At 40.5% G+C, this 23903-nt stretch overlaps 1 protein-coding gene across 7 annotated transcripts in view; it reads right to left on the reverse strand.

Annotated features, from left to right (window-relative positions):
- The window catches only part of LOC126640489 (E3 SUMO-protein ligase ZNF451-like), a 37758-nt gene extending 18532 nt beyond the window's left edge, over nt 1-19226 (reverse strand). For 2 of the 7 annotated variants that reach the window (XR_007629053.1, XR_007629052.1), the window contains exons 1-9: nt 18156-18740; nt 11747-11830; nt 10413-10535; nt 8787-8898; nt 8066-8216; nt 6642-6768; nt 4861-5014; nt 2725-2872; nt 556-2204 (exon numbers count right to left, since the gene is read on the reverse strand). Coding sequence is in view for 5 of the 7 variants with exons in the window: in XM_050316312.1 (XP_050172269.1) it covers nt 556-2204; nt 2725-2872; nt 4861-5014; nt 6642-6768; nt 8066-8216; nt 8787-8898; nt 10413-10535; nt 11747-11830; nt 18156-18236 (2629 nt within the window). In the remaining 2 variants the exon portion in view is untranslated. Of the gene's footprint in view, nt 1-555; nt 2205-2724; nt 2873-4860; nt 5015-6641; nt 6769-8065; nt 8217-8786; nt 8899-10412; nt 10536-11746; nt 11831-18155; nt 18741-18804; nt 18851-19141 lie in introns of those variants that run through there. The other 5 variants (XM_050316316.1, XM_050316315.1, XM_050316312.1 and 2 more) reach the window with 4 other exon arrangements.
- Between the last annotated feature and the right edge of the window lie 4677 nt (nt 19227-23903).

Genomic DNA, 23903 nt, shown 5'->3' on the forward strand with positions numbered 1-23903 from the left:
TCTGTGACATTCCATTGCTTGCATGCACATAAAATGTAAAATGTTTAGGTATGTACTTTTTGCTGTACATCTAACATAAAAAGTATTATGACACCACTAGTGATTAAGATGAAACACTTCCAACTTCTGAACACAAGGTACACCTACAGCATACTCGATGTCATTCTTAGAAGTGATCATGAACTTAAAAAAAAATTTGCATGTTCAAGGAAAAAAAAACCCACACTATTGACTGAGAATATAAATTCTCAGATGATAGTGCTTTTTGGCAAGCTAAGAAAACTGAGGAGATGGTGATATAATAGGACTGCCCACACAGAAAGCACTACCAGGATCATAAATATTTACACAAGTTTCTCTTGAATGTGTAATATAGATCACTTTTAGATTTCTACGCATTGGATCTCTGAGGTCCTTGATTGTCCTCTTCCTTTTAACACCAAATTATGCTCCAAAATAACTTGAAAACCAAATGTTTCAGTCTGAGGACTTTTAAAACAGAGTGTGTTAAAGACAATAATATTTTTCTAATATTGAAAGTAGTTTTCTACATACTTTCACCAAGTTCTTCAGAGTGTGCCAAGTCCTCATTATTTTCTTTCTTTTGCTCTATTGGTCTCTGCAGAGGAGACAACTGTGCTCTGTCCTGAGTTTTGGATGGAGATGCTTGAAATTGTAGCCTGTGAGGTTTTCTGACCTGACAAGCCCCACTTGCTGTGAACTTGAATACTGGGTTTTCTGACTCTGATGCAAGACTTGATATATCAGGTTTCTGCAAGAAGCAGTGTTTCATGTGATAGTGTTGATGTGCACTGGAAAGATCATTAAAGTTTTTGTTGCATGCAGCACATCTAATGACATACATCTCTCCCTTAGGTTTCAGTGATGTGTGACTCTTGAGATGACTCTTCAAATCAGCACTATTCTGTGCCGTTGCAGAACACAGGCAGCATCGAAACCATAAGTTTCCTTTTTCCAGCATGGCTTTCTGACAATTCTCATAATCATTTTTCCTGTTTATTTTGGAAACGTAAGTTGTCCGGCAACCACAGGTTAAAAGGTCTCCTTGTTCGACTGGGAGGAAGTCCTCCTCTTTTTTTATTGATACTTCCATCTGCTCAGGCACAAATGTATAGTCCATGCTATGAATCTCCTTATAATGGATTAGAAATTCTTCTTCTGTGTCAAAGAAGAGGTGACCACAAAGGCCACAGAAATATTTAGTCTGTGTCTCCTGATTGTGATGCTCTTGGAAGTGCCGCTCCAGTGTTCCTACTTTCCGAAAGTGATTTCTGCATAAGCCACAGGAGTACCTGTGAAATGCATGGCTTTCTAAGGACATGCAATGTTGTTTAACACTCTCTTCAGACTCAAACATCTCCTCACAAATGCGGCACTGCCATTTTCCTGCAATAGGACTCCTTTCAGGGGAGAGTTCCATAGGGCTAGGAATGCATTCTTTATCTTCACCTGCAGAAATGCATGCTGTGTCAGAAGCAGATGGCATAGGTTCATCTTCTACATCTTGCTCATAATAGTAACTATGTCCACCATGAAATTCAGTTATGTGTCCCATAATGTCCTCTTCTCTAAGATCTACAGAGCATGCTCTGCACCAGAGAAGAAAATTAGTCAAGTGTGCTCCTCCATGAAATCGACTCATATGGAGACGGATAATGCTTGAATTTTCAGCAAGCTTTCCACACACAGCACACTTGTGACAGATCCTATTTGCTGATAAAATGTGATTTTCTACCAGCTCTTCCGTAAAAAACTTTCGAAGGCATTCACAAAACCAGGCTTTTACTTTGCAAGCACTACCTTGACTTTGGTTTGCTTCATTATCTTCATTGTTATCTTTAAAATCACTCTTCCTTTTTGAAGGACTAGACCCCATTTTACTGGCAGACTCATTTGAAGTCAAATGTCTTTTAAGCAATGGTCTTGACCGATCCACAATATGGCACAAGTAAGACTGATTTTTCTGTTTTCCATTGATATGACAGAACATCAAGATGGACTCTTCCACTGTAGTAAAAACTCTAATGTTATGTTGAGTGGTTTGTTTATGTTGGGTTATCTGATTCTTATCAGCAAACAGTTCATCACAGTTCTCACAGTAACCTTTTGTTTTAAATATCTCTGCAACTTGGGAGATGCTTTTCTTCGACAATGCCACAGGCCCAGAATTATGACAACGCATTCTAGAATGGATTAAAAAACGTAAAGAAGTTATATCATAACCTGAAACATTTTTAAACTTCTGGACGTACTTTGAAATATTACCTAGTAGCTACAGAACCAGTGCATGGAAATAGTGTCCTCTGTATACTAGCTTGCCAACAAAACCATGCAATGAGTGTCTAGTCTCTGCACTTTAAAGAGAATTAGGTGCTAATCTCCAAAGCCAGCACTAAGATTGATGCTTATGTTGTTGATTCTATACATTTTCAAAATCAAATACTGTCAACTTAGAAACAGCAGAACAGACACCAAGTTATGTTGTTCCATTACAGAAAATAAAGGATCCTGACAATGATCAGCATTCTGCAGTGTGGGGTAAAAGACATGAAGGGAGGCAGGCTTTTGATAGCTTACTCAGGAAGTCAACATTCTGATGGCTCTACTTGCCTGGAAATCCACTAGGACCACTAAAAACACATCTGCCTATCTGCCACTGATCTATGGGTGTTCACATTATAAAGGCAGCTGTCTTTCACAAACCTGAAATGAGCTGTTAATTCCATATGCGAGCGTAGTATCTTGTAGCAGGACATACACTTCACTTGGAAGGGAACCTCTTTGCACAGAGATATCAGAAGGTTCTTCGCATAGGTTGGAAAAGGTAGAGGACGGCCAGGCTTCATTTCATCTATAAAATGGAATGGTAGAAAGTGCAAATTCTTTCATAGTATTTCAGCTCTCTGATGACATAGTTACCACTGTTATTTGTTTGTCACATGGTTCAGAAAGCAAGTTATCATGTGTCAGGTGGCCCACAGTAACTGTACTATGGAAGCTTTAACTAAAAAGACTGAATTTTTTAAACTTCTGTTACAATCTCATTTCTGAATCTGTTTGGATCTTGCTTTTTCATACTCAGTGACTGACTCTACTTCCCTTTTCCTCTTTCTACAACACCAGGTCAGATATGCCTCTTAGGAAGGTTCTTATTGATCCTCTTCTGCTCCATCTATGACCAGATGACTACTCTTACCACATATATATTTTTTTTAAGCCATAGAGTACTTAAAAAAAAAAAAAAAAGCACACAATTCATTTGACAAGTTCCACATACTCTGACCATCTCTTTCTCTCTTTCCCATCCTTGTTAATTCTTACATTCTTAGATGCAGGACTTTCTGTTGTTCAGAGTACATTCTCCACATCTACATTCAGGTACCATCAGAATAAAAAAATTCTATTGAAAAGAGAATGGGGAATTGCTTATGGATTAAATGTTGTTCATGTTCTGCATCTTAGGAGGCAAATTCTCTTTGATTTTTCAGTTTAGTAAGATGTGATGATCAGCAGGCAGTAATTTGACGTTATGCCTTTCAGTGAACTTCACTGGCAGATCTTAGACCCTGCTGGTAATTATTAATCATGAAGACCTACCAACGCAAAGGAAAAACTGGAGCACTCCATTTTTTGTTCTGAGCTAAGAACTATCCGCCTCTAAAGAAAAAAAACCACTAACTTGTGCTTTTAATTTTTTCAAAGCAATAGCTCACCAGGAATCTTTTTAAAATCTATGACTTGAATTTAAAAGCATCTGCAGTCATCACATTCAGAATTAATAACCTATTTGAGAATAAAAGTACATTAGACCTTCAATACATAAGAGAACATATAACCATGCAGATGACTGCCACTTCCACAAAGATGGCAGTACTGACTCAACCTGCAGGACAATGCCTTCAAAGCCTATCTTTTCTGCACACTTCCTGCAGCCACTCTGGGGGAGGGCAGAAGTCAAAGACATAGTTATGAACATGAGAAATAACTATACCGATCCTTTTGGCCACACAGGTTTATCCTGAAACCTAAAATATCTAAAATATGGCCACTACAATATCTAAAATACGGCCACTTCCTGCATAAGAAGTCAACTTCATCTTTGTCAGTTGTCTTGGCCATTTAGCTAACATTAAAGTAAATGCTTCAATGCCTCTTGCTTGTGTCAGGAATAAAAAGTCAGTACAGCTATGACAAGCATCATTCCTGTTTTCAAGCCCTCGATCACACAGATATTTCCTGTGAACTCTTTTAAGTGTGGTTCAGGATGTTACCAGCTCACAACATAACCAGTATTTCAGCCTTCAGCAGCAATGAAGTCAGTGCAAGCCATCAGACAAGCAGCACTGTCCCAGCTAACCAGGCTAAACTCGCAAATATACACAGAAGAAATTTTCACAGGTCTTTGTCACCGGCAACGCCAAGGACACTGACAACAGCCTCCAAGCAGACTACAGACAGTACAGTAAGGAGAAGGAACTCCACAGCCAGTCTCACTGGTACGGAAAAAGAAATCCTTTTGTTTTGGTCCAAGTCTCTATCAACAGGCTAAAGGTAAACTTATTTAGGACAGCAGTTGCATAGAGTCACTGAAGGATGAGATGCTTATGTGAGAGACCTGGTGGCTTCTCATTACAGTAAGTGTGATAAAGGAACCATTTCTACACAAAAACATGAATTTTAAAGCATCACATTTAAGACCTTAAAAGAAAAATAACAATTCATTAAAAACAAACTTTAAACCTTAAGCTTTTTTAAACAGCAGAAAAATGTAAGTCAATTCATATCATAAGGATGAATTATCAGAAGAAATTAAAAGCAGTACACTTAGTAGCAACATACCACTCAAGTGAGAATTCTGGAGGATGTGTTTCTTTCCTGACATATGCTGCAAACACTCTTCACTTTTCGTGAAAAGGAGGAAGCAGTTTGGGCATGCAAAACACTGAATATGCTGTGGAGGGAGACCTTTTTTATGGCCATCATCTTCATTTAGCTGGAAGAGAAAATTATCTATTTAGGAAAAAATTAAGCAAAGAAACCAGTCCCAGTTCTCCTCATGTCCTTCCATTCCACTTGCCCTTCTGTGGTAGTATTTTCACTTTTAGGTTTTCAGCTACCACATCTATGTTTATTTACAGCCTACCTCTATGCACTTCAGCTCATAAGACACAAGGGATTGGCCAAACTTCCATTGTTAAACCCAGCAACTCATCTATCCTTACTACTCCAGCAACTTCTCCATCCCCTTTTTGTACCACCTTGCAAGCAGATGCAAGCACCTTCCCCAGAGAGTATGGGCTCCAATTCTTAGCTAGTCCCTTTATCCTGGTTCACAGAAAAAGCTCCTTCTATCACCAAAGCAGCTGCTTTTCCTGATGTCAGTTCTTCCCTAATCTTGCTGGCCTCAAAATGCTGCTCCTCAGAGTAGCCTGACAGGTCCATGACTTTTAGAAAAGTCAGCTCCTTCCATCTTCCTTGCCTTCTACATCAACTTTGGATCTCTGCCTCCAGGGCAAAAATCCTTTGTTTTACTTCTGATATTTTTTGCTTGCTCCTTTATAAGTCACTCAATGAATCTTCATTACATGCTTATGCTTTCTTCCATAGCTTTGAGTAGTATTATCTCCCCATCCTTCCACACCAAAGTAATCCATTCTTGCCTGCTGCAAGAGTCACTCCTTTCCCCAAACCTGGCTGCAAACTCCTGCTAATGCCCTTGGACATGTCACAGGCACACAACTTGGAAGCAACGGAAAAAGAGCAGGGATAAATTACGCTGCAATCTTTCAAGCTTGTCAGGTATGAGCATGCATCAGGAGTTACTACTACAAGCTAAAATTATTCTGATTTTCAGAATGTCTACAACTTCCCTAACTTAACACAGCTTTTGGAGACCGAGTACTCAACAATATTTGTTATTAAAACACCCAACTTTGAAAATGCTATCCATTATGCAGTCCAATACCAGACTGCCTAAATAAAACCACACACCCAGAAGGTAACAGCTAAGCATCTGTTATGCAACTCAGGTTTTACAGTAGCACGTTATGAACAGGAGACAGAGAGTAACCAACAACAAAAAAGCAACACTACTAGCTTATATTCACAACTCAATGTTGTGAACAACAAAAAAGCAACACTACTAGCTCATATTCACAACTCAATGCTTATATTGGAGAGGTTAGAAACAGACAAAACAGTGCTATCTGAATCTCCCAAGTTTCTTTTCTCATTCTGTTGCTTCTTTCCCCCATCCTCTAGCTCCTTTCTGCTGCTTGCTGCCTTCATCTCTCATAGTTTTGAAGATGTGAAAAAAGGGAAGACCTTTCAACACCACCAACAGAGGGACAAGAGGCTCAAGACTATGATCCTCTCGAAAGTATGCCAAAAAGTACAATCTAATGATCAGATCTAAAGAGAATACAGTCAGGCTACACCAGGTGTTTGAAACACAACAGAATAAGAAAAAAAAAACTAAACTGTCTTAAGACTAAAAGAATAGAGGGGAGAGAAAGAGGGTTAAAAAAGAAAACAAAACCAAAAAATCAATGCATAATTATGTGTCTTGAAAACTCTCTACTACATTCAGTCAGGCGAGTTACTTATCCTTATGATCTTGCCTTAGATAAAAGATGATCACTATACTGCTGAGAGGTTGAAAATCTTTCACAGCATATCACACAGGCAACAGCATTATTTGGGGGTCCATGTAATGTGACAGTTGGGTCACAAGGAGAATGATCAAACCTGGAGAGGAAGAAATAATTAACAAACTAGTCCCCTCTAAATAGTTAAAAGGGTTTTTTTTAATGAGAAAAGATCTGTCTTTTGAAGTTGTTGGACAAAAACCCCTATCCAATCAACCTAAACTGTAAAAATTCCTCTCTCCCCCTATTATTAACTGTATCAGTTGAAACACCTTGTATAGAGGTGAATCTCCCTGCAGCTTACCTTTTATAAGGGCCACTCTGCAGAGGAACCATACTGCTTTTAAAAGAAGTAATAAAGCCTCAATTTCCCACAGAGGGATTTAAATTTTTTTTTTTATACCTCCCTGCATTACTTCTGGCTGGGATGGAGTTAATTTTATTTGAAGTAGCTTGTACGGTTGTCGCGTTTTGGATTTAAAAACAACAGTGTTGATAGCACAGAGATGTTTTAGTTATTGCTGAGCAGTGACTGCTCAGTCTGTTTTTCAGACTGCCCCACCAGCATGGAGGCTGCAGGTAGGCAAGAAGTTGGGAGGAGACACAGCTGGGACAGCTGACCACGCCTGGCCAAAGTGGCAGCCTATAACATAAGACACTGTGCTCAGCAACAAAAGCTGGGTGAAGGAGGAGGAAGTTGAGATGGCAGGGAAGATAAACACATCACTCGAGCTATTACATGTGAAAAAGCTCTGCCTGTTAGTCTCCTTATATTGCTTTGCTTGTGCATGCAGCTTTTGCTTTACTTATCAAACTGTTTTTATCTCAGCCCAGAGTTTTCTCACTTTTAACCTTCTCATTCTCTTCCCCATCCCAGCAAGATGAGTGAGTGAGCAGCTGTGTGAGGCTGAGTAGCCTACTGGGGTTAATCCGTGACACTTCCCTCAGTTTCTCACCTTACCATCTTCCCCACAAACACATTCATTAGTTAAAAGGCAGTATCTGCTGGAATTGACCACAGACACATTAAGTCCTTATGACTAGCAGTCATAAGCTATGAACAGATGTCTGACCTGGAGAACTGGACTCAGAGAACTCTCAGAACTGGAGAACAGAAATCTTGTTTCTCAAAAAAACCATGTATTATAAAATGCTCAACAAGAAATCAATTCGGAACGGAAAAAACCAAACAACCCCCTTACCCACCCAAAACTAGAAAAAAAACCCTGTGAAGTTCATCACATCATCTATGTAAATTGTGTAACATATTAATTGGCTCTCAAAATGGAACTATGTCAGTATAGGCAGTTTAAAGTAGACTTGATGCTGATGTTCTAAGTTAGAGCATATTCTTTCACTGTGATATCTTGCACTGAGCTCTTGCACTATGTCCTTACCTTTGAAGGTGACCTAAAAGAAGATGTACATTATCAAACTCTCTGTTGCAATGCATCACAGGACAGCATTTGGGACTGCTGTTGACTTGTGTCTGAGCTGCCCTCTTACAAGCACCCCTTTTTCCACCATTAAGAGAGCCTGGTTTCAGACCTGTGTTATAAAACAACATACTTAACCAGAACACAAATTATAGAGGCTTAAGAAAACAAATAACACACAAGCCCTAAAGCATTTAAAAATCAAGTTATAGTGATTCTTAAAAGCAAACTAACAATGTACAATCCTACTCAGGAAGTCTGCTCTTTCACTTTCTTCAATCCTCAGCAGTGTAACTTTTTAAGCACTTTCACACCCTTCATCCAGGCACTATTTGAAATTCATTAAACATCCTGGAGTTACACTTACTTATGTATGTAGACATCTTCCTAAGCAGCAGTTCAATATTTTTAATTTCTAGTAGCTTCTCTTATAAAAATTGTTAATGTGGCCTTAGTGACTTTTAGATTTTGTATCTTAAATTTCCTAAGCAGGAAAGCATTAGAAGAATGGATTTTATGGAAATGAGTGTTTAAGAACTTTCAAATGCCACATGCTAGCAAAGTTAATATTGTAGGATTTGGTTATGCACACGGCACCTGCAAGCTCAATGAATTATTACATGTTCTATTCTCCAATTCAGGATTTAGAAACATTCACTGAAACTTAGTTTTGTACACTTACCTGGCATTTTTAACCACTGGTCCACACATAACCTTGCAGCTTCTGTATCACTATGTTCCCGAATAAATTCTAATTCTTGCAACCCGTGAGCATACTGGGAATCAACTTTCTCCTGAGAGGGAAAACATACCAGGCAAGGTGGTGATCAACTTTTTTTTCAAAAATTAAATATTAAGTATGTATCCCAAAACTTACATATGGGTTTCTAAAAACACGAGATAAAAAACAACAAAACCATACACAAAAAACCTAAAGGAGGGGAAAAATAAAATCTTACAACTTGATTCATTTCTATTTAACACAATAAAGATAGAACACAAAAGCAATTAAAAAAATTAAAAACCAGTAATTTTTTTTTCCCCAAAGTTCAAGAGCTGCATCTTGGGTCTATTAATTTACTTTTACTGCAACTACCGAATTTCTGAAGCATGCATATAAATAAGATTATAATCTTATAAAGAGAAACAAATCATCATGAAGTTTTAAAAAAGCAACACAAAATCATTATTGAAACCAAAGAGTCAATTTGTTCTACTGACAAGGAAAAAAAAATAGCATCTTCACTTTGAAGACTAAATTTAATTCTGCAACTTGCATTAACTGATGAGGCATTTTCCTCCACCCAGGAGGAAAATATTCATCTTTAACAAAGGATTTTTTAACTTTCATTCTCAAAGTACATTGAAAGCTACACAGTTACCTCTGACATTACTTGACATATGGAAAATGGTATGTGGAGACATTAACAGATTGCCAAATTCTCTCTCAGTAGAGGAGACGGGAGAGGGATGTAGGCCTCCAGACTTCAAGGCTACCTTGGACTATATCTAACAGCCTTTTACTCTGTTGTATTACAGTTCAGTAGTCTAGTGTAGACTATAAAAAGCTGTAACTGTAGTACAGTCATGTGATTTTAAAAGTGTTGAGAAAATTAGGCTGGAAAGTCAGCATGTGCCACAAATCCTGAATTTGACTCTGTCCCTGTTCAATTTCACAAAGTTCTTGTAATCCCCGTTCCTTCAAGCTGTCCAGGTTCCCACTGAGAGCAGCCCTTCCATTAAGCCTACTGACTGCATCTCCCAGTTTGTAATAGAAGTAAGAAGTACAAGCCTTTCAAATCTCTGCCCAATGCAATTAATAGGATTCAACTTCAAAATTATGCCTTAAACACAAAAAATTTTATCACATTATAAAATATTACTCAATACAGAGACTTAATGTGGCAAACAGTTTCCCAAAAATCTCAGACAAAAGCAAGTAAATAAGTAGTCTTGCTGCATGGCTGTTTGTGATAACTCTTTATTTTTCAATTAGTCAGTAAGAGTAATTGATGTTACGGTTCCTCTGCTATATATACAAACAAGAGAACGAGTTTTTGCCACTGATTTTTATGAATTTAGTTTTTTCCTATCCTCAGGAACTGCAATAAAAGTAGCAAATTTATCAGTTAAAAGCCACTGAAGAGACAAAGTCTGTATTGTGTTTTGAATGATGCTGCAGAAGCCTAGTTGCTAGTTCCAGGTCTGGCTCACCAATCATTTTATTTATTTAGTAGTGAAAAAATGACACTTGTGACTACAAGGCCTTTTATGATGCAATTTTACCAAAACAAAATACTTCCAATACCTTAAAGGCTTTGTTTTTCTCTTCTTTTTGCTGCTTCTCTACTTCAACATGTCGTGCCAGTCGATCCAGGGTTGATGCAACTCGTTCTTTCTGATAGTCAATGTGATCCTTACGCTTAGGTCTCTACAATTGGAAAGGTAAACACTTACTTGGTGGTTAAGTAAAGGCACTAATACAGTGAAAAGTGATGCCCAAGCATCAGGACATAATTCAGTACAGATACTCTTATCCCAAGTTCCAACTCTTATCCTAAGTTCCATGATCTACCTTGCTGATTTTCTCTTCCTATTTATCAACATATGTAACTTCTATTAAAGCAGCAGCTAAAACAACCCTCCTCTCCACTTATTCAAGGCAATTCATCATAAACACTAGTCTCACCAAAGAAGCAGAGGAACATGGATGATTGTGCTGGGTGTCTTAGAAAAATTAAGAAAATTATTTTAAGTAAGTAAACAAAATCCCTACTGATTTGAAAGCCAACATGTAGACCATCTGAAAAACTGAGAACTGAAACAATTACTGCTCTGACACTGCCTACTATCTTCAGAAAGGTAGATCCTTAGCTTTTTCTAGCATAATGGATAGGCCATACACTGTAATTTGCTCCTACCACACAACTAGCTCTAGCAATCATCAGTGTAGAGTCAGCCTGTGAATATACAGAAGATGCACCTTTCCTTAAGAATCAGTATTATTACAAACATCCTCTACTGTAACACTATAAAGCAGAAGTCAAGAGATGGCTGCTGCTGCCACCAAAACCAACTCTCGTAGGGTTAATCACCGCCTCTCTCAAAGGCCCTACAGAGCAGACACAATAAGCTCAGGGGACAAACAGAACCTGCTTCTGACTCATACAGTCTTAGCAGGGATTAGGAAGGATTAGGCAGAGATAAAACCAGGCTGTCACTGGAATAAGGTCCTACAACCTATACATTTTTCCTAAAAAGTTATTTTAGAAAGAAAAGGCCTGGGAGTAGACCAGATACATTTGTAGGCTAGAAACTGGACACAGAGACTTCTGAGGCTGCTTGTAAAGCGATCTTTTTCTTCAACACACTCTCTAACATGACTGAAAGACAAATAAAAGTCCCAAGCACATTTCAAGGAGGCAAAAAACAGCTCTGGAAAAAAATGGAAGTGCTGGCATTCTTGCCTTCCACTCAACAGAAGGAAAAAAACTAAAATACTTCAACTTTATTTATTTATTTATTAATTGTTAAAAATATCTCTAATAAGGCTTTTATGAAAAGTAACCAATAGGAAAAAATACAGAAGAGCAATTATTTTATTCAACTGAGATCTCCTAAAATACATTACAACATACTCACATGAACGTAAGAACTGCTGTTAGGTTCTTCATCCTCACTGCTGACAAGATCAATACATTCAAGTACAGGTCTTAAAGGTCCTTCCTGGAATAAAGTGTTACACATGCAAAAGCACTGAATTGTTGTCCTTGGAGATAAAATGTTGCATGCATTATAGCACATTGTCAGTATTAGCATTTCACCAAGGTTTCAAGAAGCTGAAGTAAAGGAAATTCTGGCATGGCAACTTTTCCACTAAACAGACTATTCCACAAAATTGGTAAAATATGCAAACAAGTCTTCAAAATCTAATACATAGATATCATGTAGAAAAAAAATAAATCAACAATCTTGGCTTGCCTAATAACATTATATTCTTCACCTTCTCAATCAACTCAGACCTACATTTTTAAAGATACGCAACCTGCAATAAGGTAGCAGCCTGTTACCAAGACAGGAATGGCCTTAGATTTCACTATGCAATGGTAAATGGTTTTTTCCTTGTTTTTTTCTTTAGGGTTTGTTTTGGCTTTGTTTCTAAAAACACAAATTCAATTCCAAAAGTGTGATGGCCTAATCTTGGCTGGACACCAGGTGCCCACCAAGCCACTCTATCATTCGCCTCCTCAGCAGAGCAAGGTCAGGGACAAAACACGATGAAAAAAAATCCTCCTGGGTCAAGGTAAAGGTGGTTTAATAAAGCAAAAGCAAAGGCCACATGTGGAAGCAAAGGAAAACAAAAGATTCATTCTCTGCTTCCCATCATCACGCAATGACCAGCCACTTCCCAAGATGTAGGGCTTCAGTACACGCTGCTCCATAAGACAAATGATGTAATGGCGAATCAGACAATGGTCTGGATTGTAAGGAACCTTAAAGCTCAACTAGTTCCAACTCCTCTGTCATGGGCAGGGGTGCCCACTTTATCAGGGTGCTCATGCCACCATCCTTTCCCTTAGCTTTTGTTACTGAGTAGACACTACATGGTATGGAATATCCCTTTGGTCAGTTTGGGTCAGCTGTCCTGGCTATGCCCCTCCCAAAGTCTTGCCCATCCCATCCTTACTGATGAGGGGGGAATGCTGGGGAGTGCCTTGATTCTTTCTAGTCACCAATGCACAGCACAGCACTGTGAGGGCTGCTATGGGGAAAATGAACTTCATCTCAGCCAGACTTAATACACAAAAAATTAAACTCCTTGGGCATTTCAAACATTAAGAAAGTGGGAAACAGTTCATACACATTTAAGCCCTGAAGCAGATATTCCACAGGCAGGTCACAAGTGTCTTCTCTGTACTGGAATCACAATGAGGGGGAGGTCATTTTATTTTAAAAGAAAACACATTTTACCCATTCACACCACATACTGGGAAGCACAAAGACACATGTCCAAACAGTCTGTCCAGCATCTAGTTTCAAAGATATCCAGGAAGCCTGGTCAGGACTCCATGCAGGAATATGGAGGGCAAACCACCCTGGCTATCAGGTCTTCTCTATTCTTCCTAGCTTGACAGCCATATGCTCCTTTTGCACACACATTTCCCATCTTTTGTCCCTCTTTTCCATTTCCACTGTGAGTCACTAAAGGTTACTGATCAGTTTTTGTCTCCTCCTTAGGATGTCTCCAATTCACTCTCCAATCATACCAATTTTACCATTTCTATTAACAAGCTTCCAGTAGAGAGTAGAAAGTTGGCACAAACATAAAAAAGCAAACACAGAAGAAAAATTAGAGTCAGTAACCCAAACTAAGCACACAGGTTGTAAGTTTTTTAAAGAAGATGTACTAAAAAAAATGTGGAGCTCCATCCATACTCACTGCTGTAAGTCTTCAGTTTTTAAAGACAAGAAAAGAAGCACTATATCCATATAACATGATGCCATGCCAAAAAACCCCAAACCCTTATCATGCTACAGCATCATCACATGCCAACTAAATAATTAATATAATGAACATGAAACAGAATGAGTAAGTCCACATACACCAAACAAAAATATTCCTAGTGACCCTAACTCACATCCACGGTCACCCATATTGTCTGGCAATATATCTGGCAGATACCACAGAGCTGTTCCAGAGTATACTCCATATTTGTGCTTTATTTCTTAGAAAGTTAAGTTTTCCAGGCAGAAGGACTTCCTGAAGAGGTACAGGAGGTACAGTACCATCTCTGCCATATATTTGGCAGTTTCTTCACGATATTAACAATGAACCGTGTAGAGCAGGGTAGGAAGACTTACTGCCTCACGAGAAGCAGTGGAGGGAAAAGCAGTGTGCAGTCATCTCTACTGCTCTTACTGCGTCTCATTCTTTACATTGTTCCACCTTTCAAGGCAGTAAAGATGTTCAGCTGGCCAGGCATAAACAGTCACCAGCAAGGAGGAGGAATGATATTTTGGACATATAACAAAAGCTTACATGAATCAAGCTGCAGGCCTCAAATCACCCCAAAAGAGTGCTTAATTTTTTATGATTAAATAAAGATAACGTGGCTTTCTAAATGAAATACAAAAGAAATCCTTTACAAATTTATTTCTGTAGAAACTGACAGTCTCTGTACAACTCTTAAGAAATTAAATCTTTATTATAAACAGGTGTTAGCAAGTAAGAGTTCAAAGACACACTCAGACCACCTGACTATCCAATCAGTTCAATAATATGTTTTAAAATGTTCAGCTCTGATCCTAACAGCTGTACCTTCTTCAAAGGCCGAGATTTTATCTATTTGTGTTTATTTACTCCCTGGGTTCAGCAACTAAATAAAACTTACAAAACTGACAGATGAAATGCAGAATAAGTTGCTTTCAAGTCTAGGAAGTTCTAGTGACCAGAATAGTAAATTTAAGGCAAGTAATATTATACTTGTTTAAATGTTGTTTGCACGCATGAAATGTTCTTTTTCCTCATCAAATTCTGTGCCTTTTTCTATCCAATTTTTGTGTACTGCTCACCTCCACAGAGGATGAGTTTCAAATTCAAAGTTATGAGAATTTTGTTTTTTTCCAACTGGTTCAACTAAATAATAACACAAAGATGGTGCCAACTCTGAGGATTCCATCACTGTAGGAGAGTTAAAAAACTGTGGATCAGATAGCTTTGTCCAACACTTTGTAACTCCCCACAAGATGAGCACCGCCACTGTGGTCTCTTTCTTCCCCTCCCTCATTTCACTCAATCTTTAGGTAATCAGGCCTACCTAACAGACACCTTGTCCACTGATAAATCATGCAAGGTGTTTTAATTGTTCAGTTTTTAGCTTTAATTGCATTCAGACCAAATACCCAGTTTACTTGAACAGCACAATTAAACTTTTGCATAATTATACACACACTAGCATGCAGAAAACATGAAACTAGCTTTCATGTATGTGACCACAAACTTATCTTTGACAAATATTTATAAGAGCACAAAGTGTATATACACTATGTAAACACACTTATAGAACAACTTTACAATAAAATAAATTTTAAAAATTGACACAAGTCGTACTATTTGTGCTAGAGCACAAATAGTATGACTTGTGTCAAATTTCTGCCCCAATTGAGACTTCCAACTTTCAGATTGAGTAACTGACCAACATTGTGAAACAACATGCACTTCGAAAGTTTTGATTTCTATAGCCCAGCAAATACAAAAACTCAAGTCCTTGGTTGACTTGAGTGCAAGTTCTACTTCAGAGATGGAAATTATCTAAGAATAGTTTTAAGTTTCCTGAATGAGGATGAAACTGACTGTAAAAGCTAAAAAACTCTGGCAGCAGCAGAGATTGCCTTTGCTCCATCAAATGAGGACTTTTCGTCATAGCTCTACACTATGAATTCAAACACCCTAATACAGTGTGCCCAGTTTGAATGAAATGGAAAAAAAACCAAGCAAACAAGGAAAACTGAAAGAAACAAAAAACCCCACCAAACTGTCAAGAAGAAAAAAAAAAAAAGAGGAAGAAAACCACAGAGATCACATGGCCTACAACTGCTTATTGTCTATCAAAATGAGCACAGGCTGAAATACCCCAGTGGCTTCTCAAATTCCATTTATACAGTACCATCTTGTGCACTGGGTCTTTAGGAGGTGCATGCAATCAGGTAGCATGCATATGCAACATTTATGGAGCCTATATACTTCCAGCCATACACATTACTATATGGAAACGATGATCCAAAGTTAGCCAAGTAGTCTGGAAATCCTGTTGCAAAGTCTAAAGTCAACCTCACTCGAAGCAAATGAGAGATTTGAGGACGCATTGTTGACATTAGGTGATGGCCAGGGTCACATGCCTTTCCCCGTGTATTCATCAATGACAACAGTAAGCTCCTCACCCCAGGATATAAATCCTGCAAAAGACTAAGCACAGTCATCTTCCTATATCGAGCAGCCTCCCTTGGAAGCAACTGTCACTAGGACCACAAACGATCTGTATTATCCACAGGGAAAGCCAACAAAATAAAAAGAAAGTAGAAGTGTTGATTTTAGTTCTTTTCTTCCAGTTCTCTTTCAGTTACTGCTCCTGGTGCTCCAGCAGCCCTTCAATCATTATGCATTCCAAGCTATATTAGCTTCCTCATTCTTTGCCCAGTTTGAAGAAAATGAAGCTTTTACAATCATGATAATAGAATTATGGAATGGTTTGGGTTGGAAGGGACCTTGAAGATCATCATGTTCCAATCCACCTGCCCTGGACAGGGACACCTTTCACTAGACTAGGCTTTCCCAGAGCCCCATCCAACCTGGCCTTGAACACTTCCAGGGATGAGGTATCCACAACTTCTCTGGACAATCTGTTCCAAAGCCTCACTGCCTGCACCGTAAAGAACTTCTTCTTAATCTCTAATCTAAACCTACTATCAGTTTGAAGCTATTTCCCCTTATCCTATCACTACACGCACTACATATAAATAGTCCTTTTCCATCCTTCTTTCAGGCTTCCTTCAGGTACTGGAAGGCCACAACTAGGTCACCCTGAGGCCTTCTCTTCTCCAGGCTGAACAATCCCAATTTTTCTAGTCTTTCCTCACAGGAGAGATGCTCCATCCCTCTAATCAACTTGGTGGCCCCCCTCTGGACTTGCTCCAACAGGTCAGTGTCCTTTCTATGCTGGGGACCCCAGAGCTGGATGCAGCACTCCAGGTGGAGTCTCTTGTGAGTGGACTAGAGGGGACAGAATCCCCTCCTTCGACCTGCTGGCCATGCTGCTTTTGATGCAGCCTAGTATACAGCTGACTTTCTGGGCTGCAAGCCCACACTGCCAGCTCGTTCACCAACACCCCCAAATCCTCTGCTGCAGACACACATGAATGCTTGCGTGTATATAATGAACTTTGAACTCATTAGTTAATTTTGACCAAATCAACTAAAAAATTAAGAAGTCTCTGAGATACTCAACTATTTAAAATCTTTGCAAAAATCCTTCACACTCGAGCATCTAAATACCCCTGCAGAAAAAGTCTGGACATTGAGCTTAGGCTTTAATCAACCACCATATAAAATAGTGTGGGGGAAAAAAAATCTAGTTATTGTTCAGCATATTGTCAAAAATGAGACAAATCCACAGGAGACCAGCCATTAATAATCTTGGCATCAATTAATCACTTGATCTTATTCATATGACTTGGTCCTTCAAGAAAAACATCTTTAGATGTGTAGACGTGGCACTTAGGTATATGGTTTAGTGATAGACTTAGCAGTGCTGGGTTAACAGTTGAGTTAATTAGGGACATGGCTTAGTGATGTACTTGGCAGTGCTGGGTTAACAGTTGGAGTCAATGATCTTTCCCAACCTGAACAACTCCATGTTTCTATGTAACCCTGCCATTTAGCACCACTTCACTGATGACAGATTGAGTCCAGACCACAAGCAGCATGAAAAACATTCTGCTTTTATTGGACATCCAATAGATAAAAGGGTCTTAAAGTTACATTCACATAAGATATGTCAGTATCAGATTAAGTGTTGTACTGTAGCTATTATAGAGCGCTTCATACCTTGAGAGGAGGTTTGTTTAAGGCCGCTAACCTATGATTTCCTTCCTCTTCTTCTAAACCAAGTACAGTGTTTTTAACATAAGTGGGACTATATCATGAAGCAAAGTACTATGTAATGATTACGAAAGTCCTCTACAGTGACTTCTTATATATGTCATTGATCATTGTAATTCCCCAATGACTTGCTGGGATACTCAATCCTTATTCTCTCTATAGGACCAATGGACATAATCTTATACTCTTCCAAGAAAGGACACATAAACCTTTAAGACTGACTTGTTATCTGATACAAAGATTCACAAATCAAATTATCTTTAAATTCAAGAGTAATGCTTTCCATCAAAATGTAATCACCAGAATAAACAAAGTCCCCCTCCTGTTTTAGTGGACTATTGAGAGTGTATTAATTACGACAAGCAGCGTGCTTCCAGTACAAGATCTACTTACTCCAACGAACTCAATCTCATCTTCACTTTCAGAAGCTGGTGATTTACTCCTGTGAAGGCTGACAGAGCTACGAGACTCCATTATCTAAATAGACAGAAACCAGAATAAGATATAGCATTTTATTTTTTTTTCTTTTCTTTAACTATACAGCATTTTCCATTTTATGCCTGCTTTGGCTTTACAGTCTATCTGCACTCAACAAGCCTGTCTCTCATTCACTGACAATTACCACTGATACCCAGAGAAGAAATAAACGACTTAGACTCGAATCAAGCTGCTGTATTTTTCCAAGTACGCAAAACATGGCTAAACCTACAAAGCATCCCAACACCTATACTCCTCCAGCAGCCACCGCTGCAGTGTAGCAGCCCAATAACATGCTTGAGGCTGAAACCCCAGCAAGAGCCAAGGCCCAAGCTTCAGCCTAGCGGGGCCCAGGCACGACTGAGCCGGGGCGGGCCGGTAACAGCCGCGGGCGAGCGCGGACGTTTCGAGCAGCCGGGGCTGTGGTGGCTGCTCCGGGCCGCTCTAGGTCCGCCGCAGACCCAGAGGGCTGAACCTCCTGCTCCAAAACAAGCGCCGTCCCGCCCAGCCCCGTCCGTGGAGCGGCCCCGGCATCCCTGCCCGGCGGGCGGCGGTGCTGACTCACGTTTGTGGCCCCGCACGGGCCCCCGCCCCGCGGGCTCGCCGGGCACAGCCCCGCGGGCGCTGTGCTCAAACCGGCGGCCCCGAGCCCCGCCCCTGCCCCGCTCACTCGCCGCCCCCTCCCGCAGGCACCGCCGTCCCGACCCGCCTCGCCCCCGCTTCCTCCGCGGCCCGAGGGCGGCGCGGCGGGCAGGGCTGCGGCGGGCGCGGCGCCGCTCGCCGGCAGCGGGAGGTGCCCCCGCAGCGCCCTGCGGTCCCCATGGCAGGTGCCTTCGTTCGGCGGCACTGCCATGGCGCAGACCCCGGCCGGCGCTCCGGGCGCTCTCCTTCTCTCGCCTTACCTTCAGCTGGGCTGCACCGAGTTCCTGCTCGGAGGGGGAAACCCCCACGCCGCTTCCGGGGGAGGAGGAGGAGGACGGGCGGCCATTGGGGCTGGCAGCGGAAGGGAGGGGAGGCGGGAAAATCGCCCCTCCGCCTGCCGGCGCCCAGCCCGCCTCCGGGAGGTCCTGTCCAGCTCGGGCATCTGCAAAGATCCTTCCTGAGGATCTTACGGGAGGTGATGCCAAGGGCACTAGTGAAGTCCAGATAAACAATGTTCGTTGCTCCACTCATCTACCAGGGCAATCAATTCATCATAGAAGTTTATCAAGTTTATCAGGCCTGATTTTCCCTTGGTAATTCCATACTGATGAATCAATGGTTTTCTTCACACTGAAGTACCTGGATATGGTTTCTGGGAGTAGCTGCTTCATTACCTCCCAGGGATCAGGATACGGCTGACCTTATCTGTGTGACCTCCTTCCTGTCCCTCTTGAAGATGGAGGTGGCATTTGCTTTCCTCCAGCCTCGGGCACCTCTCCCAGCCACCATGATCAAAGATTATTGAGAGTGGCCTTGCTATGACATCTGTCAGCTCTTGTCGGTACCTGTGGGTGCATCTTGTTAGGGCTCGTGGATTTAGCATATGTCCAATTTGCTTAAGTATTCTTTGACTTGATCCTCTCCCACCAAGGGTACATCGTTCTTGGTCCTGCCTTTCCCCCTGATTTCTGGAACCTGGGATTTCTGATGGCTGGATTTGCTAGGAAGGACTGAGTCAAGGAAAGCATTCAACAACTCAGCCTTTTCCATGTCCTATGTCACCAGGTCATCCATCTCATTTAGCAATGGGCCTACATTTTCCCTAGTCTTCCTTTTGTCACCTATGAACTTACAGAAGCCATTCTTGTCTTTGACGTCCCTAGCTAGATCCAATTCCAGTTGTGCTTTAGCTTTCCTAAATTCATCCCTGTATGCTTGAACAATGTTTCTGTATTTCTCCCAGGTTAGCCATCATTGCTTTTACCCTTCGTATGCTTCCTTTTTGTATTTGAGTTTGACCAGGAGCTCCTTGTTCATCTACATTCAGTCTTCATGGCATTGTTGCCTGATTTCCTATTCACTGGGATGAACTCTCCTTGAGCTGGAAGGAAGTGATCTTTAAATACTAATCAGGTTCCTTGGGCCCATTTTCCCTCCAGGGCAGTACCCCATGGGACTCTTCCAAGCAGATCTTTGAAGAGCCAAAATTCACTCTCCAGTGTTGTGAGCCTGCTTTTTACACTTCCCCTCTCCTCAGGATCCTGAGCTCCACCATCTCATGGTCACTACAGTCAAGACTGCCTTGAGCTTCACATTCCCAACAATCCCCTTATTGCTATGAGGTCCAACAAAGCATTGCTCATTATTGGTCTTTGCTGACTCCTTTATGACTTGGAAGAAGTTGTCAGTGCACTCCAGGAACCTCCTGGATTGCTTATGCCCTGCAATACAGTCCCTGCAGCAAACATCTGAATGGTTGAACTCCCACATGAGAATGTGAGGCTGCTCTTATCTCTCTACCACATCTACTTGTTCTTCCTGGTCAGGCAACCTGTAGCAGACACCCACTATAATGTCACCCTTACCTGTCCTTTCTTGAATCCTCCCCTATGAACTCTCATTTGGTTCCCTGTCCATCCCCAGGCATTGCTCCATGCACTCCAACCGCTCTTTCACATAAAGGACAACTTCTCTTGCTTGATGTCCCATCCAGTCCTACCTAAAGAGCTGGTCTCTCTTCATGGTAGCATTCCAGTCACGGAGGCCATCCCACCGCATCTCTGTGATCCCAGCAAGATCATAGCCTTGCAGCTGCACATGAACTAACTCATCATGTTTATTCCCCATGCTGCATGCGTTAATATGCATGCACTTTAGAAAGGCACCTCAGAATGTTGACTGCCTAGAAAGGGATTGGGGGATTTCTCCATTATGGTGTTTTGTAGACATTTCTTTGCTTACATCCAAAGAAGGTGACCCCTCTTAAGCCCCATCTTGTTTTGTGTGTTCCTGTCACACTACCCTATGCCCTTTGCTTTTCTCTTTGTCCATCAATCCCTCACAGGGCTGCTGGTTACTCTCTCCCTCTCCCTTACTTCTTAGTTTAAAGCCTTCCTTGTGTGATAAGCGGTCCTACTGGTAAAAATAGCTTTGCCCTGCTTAGTGAGGTGGATCTCATCTCTCTCAAGCAGACAGTGATCTGCAAGCATAGTCCCATGGTCATACCACTCAAATCCTTGTCACCAACACAGGTTCTGCAAACAATTATTGATTTGTCCTATTAGTGCCCTTCTCCTCATTTCCCCTCACTGGCGGGGTCAGGAAAACATCACTCAGACCCCCATGCCCATGATTCTTGCTGTTTATCTGCTACTGCTCTCCTGCTTCCTCATGTAGTTACTTCTAGCCACCTAAAGCAAAAGTCAGTATGAATCATCTCTACTCAATGCATTGGCTTTGAGTAAGCTGAACAGTGCAAATGTCACCTATGAGTTGTGTGTCAGTATAAAAGAGCTGCTTGCACACCCCCAAAGCACTTCACTGGTGTGTGCTTATCAAATCCTATATACACAGGAGAGAAAGAATTCAAGGTTGCATGTAAAATTTTGGTGTTATGTGAGCTTTGTGAATAAACAACTATCAGCAAGAACATATCATGTGGTATTTAATGTAAGCATTAATTTGGTGCACTTTTTCTTGAAAACACAGAGTTTAAAAGTTAGTTTAAAGCCTCTTCCATATATGAATGAAAAAACAGCTTTATGACAGGAGATGGATGTACTGAGCTGCTAGTTATATCTACTCATTATATACTCATTAACAAATTTGTACAACTTAATCACCCTTGTTGAACTGTATAAACAACACTGATTTGACCAGTTTTATTTTATAGCTAAAATAATGGAAATCTGACTACTACTTGGAAAATGGAAGTCACTGTTGCAGCTTAAACTCTAATATTTTGCATTTATAACTTAAATTTGCTAACAGAATGTTGATAGCAGTCATTCTGTTTGTGGCTTGCTTTTGCACTTCATAACTTCTGATTCTTGAGAATAGATAATATGAGGAGCCATAGTAACAAGTTACTAAAACAGCAAGGTGATATTATTTTTCCAAACTCTGAGACCCTGTGAAGATGACACTAATTTGAATATGAACTTTTCAGTAGTAATTGATGTAAATGTTTACTCATGCAATGAGCAATCCAAAATTCCTCCTTGTATGTAAACAATACAGTTAAGGAAAAAAAATAGGAAGGGAATTGCTATGCAGTCATGTCAGCATTTCCAACATGCTAACAAAACTCTGAATTCCAAAATTTGTGTATTTCATCTAATTCCATAGAAAGCACAGTTTTCAGACTTTGAGCCAGCTTAGGAATGTTCTTATGTAGAGCTTGTTGGGAAGGGAAGGAGAGGGGAGGCAAGGAGAGGAGAGGCAGGGGTTTTCATAAGCTTTTCATGAGCAAGTTCAAACATCCACATGAGGTCTGCGTATCATATAGAATGTGGAAGCTGTTTCTGAGCAGACTGTCTTTATAAACTTAGTAATGCTCTCTAGCAACTAATTCCATGTAGTCACTATGTGTCCTTAATTATAGAGTAGGTTTAGATTAGATATTGGGAAGAAATTCTTTACTTGAGGGTGGTGAGGCACTGGAACAGGTTCCCCAGAAAAACTGTGGATACCCCATCCCTGGAACAGTTCAAAGTCAGGTTGGATGGGGCTTTGAGCACCTTGGCCTAGAGAAAGGTGTTCCTGCCCATGACAGGGGGGCTGGAACTGGTTCCTTCCAACCCAAACCATTCTATGATTCTGTGATCTAAATTCAAACATATTTAAACTTCCTTGTTGCTCTCTTTGCTCCCTAAAGTAAGTGAAATACTGATTGCCCTTTTAACCATTGATTTCCCTCTGGTATCAACATGGCATACTGCCACTTATTCTTGATCTAGGAAATTCAGGATTTTTTGACTACTTTTGTATACCCTAATAAGGGAAGACATGAACTTGACATGCATTAAACCCCCTGATTCAACAGTATGTTTTTTCAGTATTCTTCACATATCTCAATGTTCTTCCTGCCTTAGAAAGCAAGTGCTCTTCTGAGCATTTCATGATAAACAATGAACAAATTCTTTTCCATGGTAAGCTTCAAATTCAATCTAATATGCACTAATAGAAATAAATAGTTCCAAGTATTACTTTTAGTATTCCTTACCTTTTCAGTAGTAACTCTACAGTTAATAAATACCATACAGTCATATAGTATATAGTTTCTTCTGCAGTAGCCATCAGCCTTCTCCAGTTGTGAGGATTGCAAATAACATGTCCTCTGTCACTCATATAAGAAGAATTTTACACTTTGGGACACCACACGTTTACTTATCACCAATAATTTTGATTTCAGTGCAAATTTTGGGAGAAGCAGCATTACATTTCAGGCCAGAGCTTTGTGGCAGAGACTGAAATGGTTAATGGCTTAAACATTTTTGAGATCACCAAAAGACTTTTGTCCAGTGTAACAAACTGCAAAGAAACAGCTGCTCATCTACCAAAACCCACCCCTCTCTGAATATGCCTACTAATTTGGACTGCAAAAGGACCCTGAGATAAGGAGTTACCATTGACCATCTATCCCAGGTGAAAGGAGAAGTATGTGCCCACAAGTGTAAGAGGTTATACTGCTAACATTTGACCACCTGCAGTAACTGCCCAGGTGCTGTAAGAGACTGGTGC

This window comes from Myiozetetes cayanensis, unplaced genomic scaffold (assembly GCF_022539395.1).
Source record: "Myiozetetes cayanensis isolate MyiCay16 unplaced genomic scaffold, myiCay2020 scf2-11, whole genome shotgun sequence".
NCBI lineage: Eukaryota > Metazoa > Chordata > Aves > Passeriformes > Tyrannidae > Myiozetetes > Myiozetetes cayanensis.